This window comes from Sinocyclocheilus anshuiensis, unplaced genomic scaffold (genome assembly GCF_001515605.1).
Source record: "Sinocyclocheilus anshuiensis isolate Anshui unplaced genomic scaffold, SAMN03320099.WGS_v1.1 scaffold552, whole genome shotgun sequence".
In the NCBI taxonomy this organism is placed as follows: Eukaryota; Metazoa; Chordata; class Actinopteri; order Cypriniformes; family Cyprinidae; genus Sinocyclocheilus; species Sinocyclocheilus anshuiensis.
Genome location: NW_015554362.1, coordinates 2,473,187 through 2,481,394, shown reverse-complemented (window position 1 = coordinate 2,481,394; position 8,208 = coordinate 2,473,187). Strand labels below are relative to the sequence as shown.

At 37.4% G+C, this 8,208-nt stretch overlaps 1 protein-coding gene across 1 annotated transcript; it reads left to right on the top strand.

Annotated features, from left to right (window-relative positions):
• Positions 1 to 1,923: 1,923 nt before the first annotated feature.
• LOC107671396 (free fatty acid receptor 2) lies at positions 1,924 to 2,895 on the top strand. Its single transcript, XM_016464309.1, has one exon. It carries the CDS (start codon positions 1,924 to 1,926, stop codon positions 2,893 to 2,895), a length of 972 nt encoding a protein of 323 aa, XP_016319795.1.
• Positions 2,896 to 8,208: the final 5,313 nt, after the last annotated feature.

Genomic DNA, 8,208 nt, shown 5'->3' with positions numbered 1-8,208 from the left:
ATTTGTCGGCTTTGTTCTGTGAAAAGGTTTTAAATATTGGTCGGCTTTGTTCTATTAAGAGATTTTAAATATTGGTCGGCTTTGTTCTATTAAGAGATTTTAAATATTGGTCAGATTTGTTTCATAAAGAGATTTTAATATTGGTCGGCTTTGTTCTATTAAGATATTTAAATATTGGTCGGCTTTGTTCTATTAAGATATTTTAAATATTGCTCGGCTTTGTTCTATTAAGAGATTTTAAATATTGGTCGGGTTTGTTCTGTTAAGAGATTTAAATATTGGTCGGCTTTGTTCTGTCAAGATATTTTAAATATTGCCCGGCTTTGTTCTATTAAGAGATTTTAATATTGGTCGGCTTTGTTCTATTAAGATATTTAAATATTGGTCGGCTTTGTTCTGTCAAGAGATTTTAAATATTGCTCGGCTTTGTTTTATTAAAAGATTTTAATATTGGTCGGCTTTGTTCTATTAAGAGATTTTAATATTGGTCGGCTTTGTTCTGTCGAGAGATTTTAAATATTGCTCGGCTTTGTTTTATTAAAAGATTTTAATATTGGTCGGCTTTGTTCTATTAAGAGATTTTTAAATATTGGTCGGGTTTGTTTTATTAAAAGATTTTAATATTGGTCGGCTTTGTTCTATTAAGAGATTTTAATATTGGTCGGCTTTGTTCTATTAAGAGATTTTAATATTGGTCGGCTTTGTTCTATTAAGAGATTTTAATATTGGTCGGCTTTGTTCTATTAAGAGATTTTAATATTGGTCGGCTTTGTTCTATTAAGATATTTAAATATTGGTCGGCTTTGTTCTATTAAGAGATTTTAATATTGGTCGGCTTTGTTCTGTCGAGAGATTTTAAATATTGCTCGGCTTTGTTTTATTAAAAGATTTTAATATTGGTCGGCTTTGTTCTATTAAGAGATTTTTAAATATTGGTCGGGTTTGTTCTACTAAGAGATTTTAATTTTGGTCGGCTTTGTTCTATTAAGAGATTTTAATATTGGTCGGCTTTGTTCTATTAAGAGATTTTAATATTGGTCGGCTTTGTTCTATTAAGAGATTTAAAATATTGGTCAGGTTTGTTCTATTAAGAGATTTTTAAATATTGGTCGGCTTTGTTCTATTAAGATATTTTAAATATTGGTCGGCTTTGTTCTGTCAAGAGATTTTAAATATTGGTCGGCTTTGTTCTGTCAAGAGATTTTAAATATTGGTCGGCTTTGTTCTATCAAGAGATTTAAATATTGGCTGGTTTTGCCTTGTTAAGAGCTTTAAATATAGGCCGATTTTGTTCCATGAAGATATTTAAATATTGGTTGTTTTTTCTGTTAAGAGATTTTGAATATTTATTCAGTTTTGTTCTATTGAGAGATTCAAATATTGATGGTTTTGTTCAAAGTAACAGTAAGCATTTATTAAAAAGTATTGAGGAAAATAAGATCAGATGTAGCCGATGAAACATCTGATGCTCGGGCACACTCGGGAGAAAGTATTTAAGGAATTTAGACAGTGGTTGCTTTTGTTGTAAGCGAGAGAAAATAATTTTTTTAGAAAACGTCATTGAAGATACAATTGGTCACCTAAAGTAAAAACTAGCCGGTTATCAGAATCTAATGTGAGTTTATCCTTTTCCGAATTTAATCAGAAGTCATTTAAGCAAAACATTTTAAGAAATATAGAGTATGGTTTTAATTTTAAATAGTAGCAATTAAGAAGCTTTAGGATTACTAGAAACTTCCAGGCAAGTGTGTTGGGGGGCCAAACTCTGCAGGACGTCTGGTCCTCTAGGAGCAGGACTGGAGACCCCTGATCTATATTATTGACGTTTTTCATGATTTTAACACTGCATCAAATTTCCAGGTTTGAAACGTCCAACTCTACTGAAGCCTCCTCCTCCTGTGGACTGTATGGAACACAGCAACCATGCAACACTGTGATTATTATCTGTGCCTCACCGTCTACATCGTCACCTTCCTCACCGGCTTCCCCGCCAACGTCTTGGCCTTCTACACACTCAGCCGCAAGATTTGGAGGAAGCCAGCACCCATCGACATCCTCCTTCTCAACCTGATCATCTCAGACTTGCTCTTCCTCATCTTCCTCCCCTTTAAGATGCAAGAAGTGGCCAATAATATGGTATGGAATATTGACTACTTTCTGTGTCCGCTGTCTGGCTTTGTCTTCTACATGACCATCTACAACAGCACCTTCTTCTTGACCGCGGTGAGCGTGGAGCGCTACCTCGGCGTGGCGTTCCCAATCCAGCACTCCCTGCGGAGAAGACCCATCTATGCCGTGTCGGCCAGTATCTTCATCTGGGGGTTTTCCATCCTCCATCTCAGCATTGTCTTCATCGTGCCCTACTTCAACCCATCCGGGACGGTCCCGCCATCCCGAAACGTCTGCTACGAAGAATTCACCGACGCTCAACTCGAGATCCTCTTGCCGGTACGCTTGGAGTTGTGCATTGTTCTCTTCTGCGTTCCCTTGTTTATTTGCAGCTTCTGCTACATAAACTTCATCCGCATCCTTTCGAGGCTGCCAAACATCGGCCGACGGAGAAAGCTGCGGGCGATTGGATTGGCTTTGGGGACGTTGATGGTGTTTGCGCTCTGTTTTGGACCCTACAACGTCTCCCATGTGGTCGGTTTCATAACCAAGTCAAGCCCAGCTTGGAGAGACAAAGCCCTTCTTCTAAGCACGTTCAATGCTTGTTTGGACCCGATTCTTTTTTACTTCACCTCTGCGGCTGTTAGAAACACACTTGGGGCGATGGTGAGGGGCATTTGGGGTAGATGTTGGTGTCCACAAATCCTATGGAGCTCCAAGAAGGAGCCTCCTGAAACGGAGAAAAACAGTCTGCCGAAACCACAAGAGGTCACAAACGCACTTTGACCAATGGTTTCATGTAGGCAAGAAACGGCTGTGCAATTATTTTTGTACACAAATGCAGTATGGTAAACATTACTCCACTTCCTTGTAAGGTGACAGAGGCAACAAGGATTGCCAAAACAACACAACTCACGTGTAGAGTGTTATCTTAGTAAGAGAAGGAAAACACTGTAGCCAAACCTGTGTACATAAATGACCGAACTGAGTGTCGGCAAACAGAGGATAAACTTCCTTTTGTATAGTGTTTATTCATCCATACTGTGAGCTCATCTTTATAACAAACTTGTCATCATTCACTTTATTCAATATAAACAGAAAACAGTATGAGGACATTGATCACTGGGATAAACGAGCCGCATTCGGCAGCTGTATGAAGGTCAACAGAAGCGCCGCTCTCAAGCACGTCACGTAAATATTTGAAAGGTTTTCACTTTTAAAGGCCGATGCTTATCTGGGAACTGACAGTGTGGTTTTCTGAAGGTTTGTGTACGTGTTTGATGGAGGGTGCATGATAGAGACTTCTTAAATTTTAGTGTCCAGGAAGTGGCAAAAATTGCAGCACAGACATTAATGGTGAGAGAAATGCAGAAAATGAGCTATGCGTATGCCTGTTATTCTTGATTGATTTAAAGGTGAAGTGTGTTGTTACTTTGATGTTAAAATACTTACTTTTGATGTTAAAATAAGTAAGCCAATTTATAGATTGTTTCCCCTGAAGTGTTAAGACTGATCCTACTCATGTGGCCAAAATAAATAAATAAATAAATAAAACATGTCAGATAGCCAAACAAAAAAATATAATTTTTAAATAATTAAAAAAATATATTACTGACACACACACACACATATATGTAATTTTATCTTTTAATTTTATATCTATCTATCTATATATATATATATATATATAATTTTTTAAAAAGCATTTCTCTCTAGTAGGCTATTCCATTCTCATTTGAAATTACTGTGCAGCATTGGAGTCTCATAGCCCCTCCCCCTCCGGTACGTAATACCCATACAGCACAAATATATATTTTAAATACATGCTAAAAGCTCAATTAAATATATTTTTGAAATTGAAAATACATTTAGTTTTAACCTTCATACACCAAAAATATATTTAATTGAGCTTCACTGTTTGCAGCATATATATATTTAGCATATATTTAATTATATATTAAATATTAAATTATTTTGGCCAGAAAAAAAATATTGGGTGGTGCTTTTAAAACATTTATTAAACAATTATTTTAACATTTAAATTGCAAAAATAACTACTACCAGTTTATAGTTTATGACTGACTTTTCGGCACTTTCAAGACATCGTATCCCTGTGTTATAAGCTGTGTGTTTGAAAATAGGCTTATTTTGGCAAATCTGTTCCACCTTTAAATGCATTATTTATATATGTAAATAATGAAAATGTAAATGTATTATTGTACATATTGTTCCAAAGAAACTGCACAAAGTGTCATTTAATAAAACATTAAAGGTGTCATATGACGTTGCTAAAAAGAACATTATGTTGTGTATTTGGTGTAATGCAATTTGTTTATGTGGTTTAAAGTAAAAAAAACACATTATTTTCCACATACTGTACATTATTGTTGCTCCTCTAAGCCCTGCCTTTCTGAAACGCGTCGATTTTTACAAAGCTCATTGGTCTGAAAAGCGAGGTGTGCTGTGATTGGCCAGCTATCCAGTGCGTTGTGATTGGCCGAATACCTCAAGCGTGAGACGGAAATGTTACGCCCCTCACCATACTGTGATGCCCTGTCCGGCCGGAGCGACGAGACAAAAACATTAAAATCCATTATAAACGAGGCATTTGTTGCATCCAGTGGGGACATAATTACTGATTATAATGACTTATACTGTCTTTTTACGCGTTGCGTTGCATCGCGCCGCGTAAACATAAAACCATGTCTGCATTTGTGATCGGAGAAATGACAAACAACAAGTGCTACTCTACACTGCTCAAAACTCGTGTTTGAATCATCAGTGGCAAATTATTTAAATATAAAAAACTTACTTACAGTCTGTGAGTCAGAAGCGCCAGACTGTCCTTGCAAAGTTGGACCTGCCCAACTTTATAGAAACAGCCTTTGTGCCACAGGCGCATTGTAGGCTACTGGTTCAGGAAACAGTGCTCATCCTCCATAAAATGTGCAGCACACATCTGAATATTTGGGTTGAACTGTTCTGGAATAGTGTTGTAAATACAACTTAACCACTGAATTCTAGTCGTGTCCTCTTTTGGAAGGCCAACCAAAGTAGTTTAGCTTTCACAACGAAACACACAGCGACTCCACAACATGGCAGTGGCGGCAACAGCAAGAATTAAAGTTACGCCTTCTTTCTTTGCATGAACATTTGGGCGGCATTATGCAAATCTTCCCACACAGTGACGTAGACATGTGGGGGCGTGTTTAAACAAGGCGTTTTAGGAAGGCGTGGACAAGTCTTAACTTTTATAAAGAATATCTCTTTGGGTTTGAGACTTTAGTCTTTGCAACTTTAGGGATCTTATCTATGCACGAACAGCTTGTAACACTCCAAAGAAAAACGAAAACTTGAAATTGCATCATATGACCCCTTTAATTGTATTATAATACTTCAGCAAGACTCTGCCAAAGGTTTAAATCATCTGGTGTCTTTCTTCATCCTGGGTTATGCCATAAAATGTTTATGGCATATTTCCTCTCAGTCCATAATAACTATTAACCACTAATCTCGTGTCTCTGTTATAAACACGACAAATATTTGCAAAGGGTTATTGTCTTTGACTACCGAGCCGGGTAGGAGTGTACATACAGATCCAGGAGCATGTGAGGAGACGGGAAAACACTTGAATGTTTGGCTTAGTTCCTTATAGAGCATCATTCAGGAAACATGTTGATATAAACAATTATTGCTCCAGTTTGGAGGTGAACTCTGTAATAATAAAGAGCGAGCTGGAAGGATGTTTGACTCACAACATATACAGAAGTGATCTGGTGTATTTCCTCTCATTTCAGTTCATCTAGTTTCAACAATAGCCAGATGTTTCACTGCCGGCATAAATTCTGGCCCATATTAGAGTTTTTTTTGGCCAACTCATTCAGAATATGTCAGTCTACATGAACAGATGTACAAAGCAAATAAACAAAGGAAAATATGTGTAGACTTTGTTTTCTGTCTGTGAAATAAGCAGTATTTATTACATTAAGACAGACAAATATACTCATAGTTTGTAGCCTTTTTCCCCCATTATTTTACAATACATCAGGAATTTGATTTACAAAACATTCTTTATAAAAAGTTTTTTTTTTTACTACTACATTTTAATTCTATAATCTAGCAAGTACATTTTGATATTACAGTTAATTTTATTAAATGAGAATCTCACACAATTTACATTAAATGCAGGGTTAATAAATGGACAAATACTTAAGATATACCAGTCTGTTAGGCAAGGCAACCTCATGAGTAGGAAAATAAACGATTAGATGTAAAAGCCTGTCATTTCCTTCTTATGAAAGAACTGTTCTTAAGAAAAGTTTTGATATCTTTTCAAGAATTGCATAAGAAGTTCATAAGAACTTTCTTAAACGGGTCATATGATGCTGCTAAAAAGAACATTATTTTGTGTATTTGGTGTAATGAAATGTGTTTATGTGGTTTAAGGTTCAAAAAACACATTATTTTCCACATACTGTACATTATTGTTTCTCCTCTATGCCCCGCCTTCTGAAACGCGTCGATTTTTACAAAGCTCATCGGTCTGAAAAGCAAGGTGCGCTGTGATTGGCCAGCTATCCAGTGCGTTGTGATTGGCCGAATTCCTCAAGCGTGTGACGGAAATGTTACGCCCCTTACCATATTGTGATGCCTGCGGAAACCACACGTGACGGCCCCCGGGCTGGACTCCGCTTTGTCCACGGTGAAAGCCGATCCGGCGATCCACAGCGCGAAGTTGATGTATTTCCTCAGCGACCAGCACGGATCAGCTCTAGGCATGACGAAGCGATATCGTCCTCTTTTGGAAGACCAAACAAAGTAGTTTCGCTTTCACAACGAGGCACACAGTGATTCACACAGAATTTACACTGGCAATGAATGGCGTTAAGACTGTGGACATGGTAATTAGTGCCAGGAGAGAGGACAACATTCCCTCCCCTCCCTCTCCTGTTATCTCAGGACATGCAATTAGTAGAGTTTCCACCTTTAAATTGCTTGGAGTTCAAATATCCTCTGACTTGTCATGGGATGCCCACATTAAGTACATTATTTCGAAGGTGCGCCCCAGAATATACTATCTTTGCGCTGCAAAAAAAGCGGGTCTTCCTTGTGATGTTTTGGTACAAGTATATTTGACTTTTATACGGCCAGTTCTCGAATATGCTAGTCCAGTATGGGGTGGTCTACCTAAAGGTCTCTCTGAGGAGTTAGAGAGGATCCAAAAGCGATGCTGTCGGTTAATAGGCATTCCGACTTCAACTCTCCCAACACTGAGTGAGAGGCGTGAGGAAGCCACCATACGTACGCTTACTAAAATACTCAAGGACAGTTCATCACCATTGCATTGTTTCCTGCCTATGGCTCCAACACCTACTTATTCTCTTCGGCGGCACAAGACATTTGTTGTACCCAGGAGTAAAACCAAACGTCATGAACTCTCCTTTATTCCCCGTGCTCTAAATTTGTTGTATGGATAACTTACAGGTCCTTGATTAGGATGCCTTTTCTGTGAATCTGTGTTATTCATATATGTATGTATGTATGTATGTGTATATATATATATATATATATATATATATATATATATATATTTTAGTAAATTTTTTATTTATTATGCTTGTATATCAGTTATCTTTTATTTGTTTTTATACTAAGTAATGATTGTCTTGGAGTATGTGTATGTTTGACACATTTCAGGGTTTTGTGCCGCAATAGCCTGTCATGTCAAACTTTAAATAAAACTAAACTAAACTAAATAGTGCCTTCACGACATGGCGACGGCGGCAACAATACTACAGCGAGAATAAAAGTTACGCCTTCTTTCTTTGCGTGAACATTTGGGTGGCGTTATGCAAATCTTCCCACATCGTGACGTAGACATGTGGGGGTGTGTTAGAACGAGCCGTTTTAGGTAGGCGTGGCTGACTCTTAACTTTTATAAAGAATATATCTTTGGATTTGAGACTTTAGTCTTTGCAGCTTTACAGATCTTCTTTATGCACCAAGAGCTTGTAACACTTCAAAGAGAAAGGGACAATTGGAATCGCATCATATGACCCCTTTAAGATTTGTGTGAATTTGGCTCCAGAACATTAACTC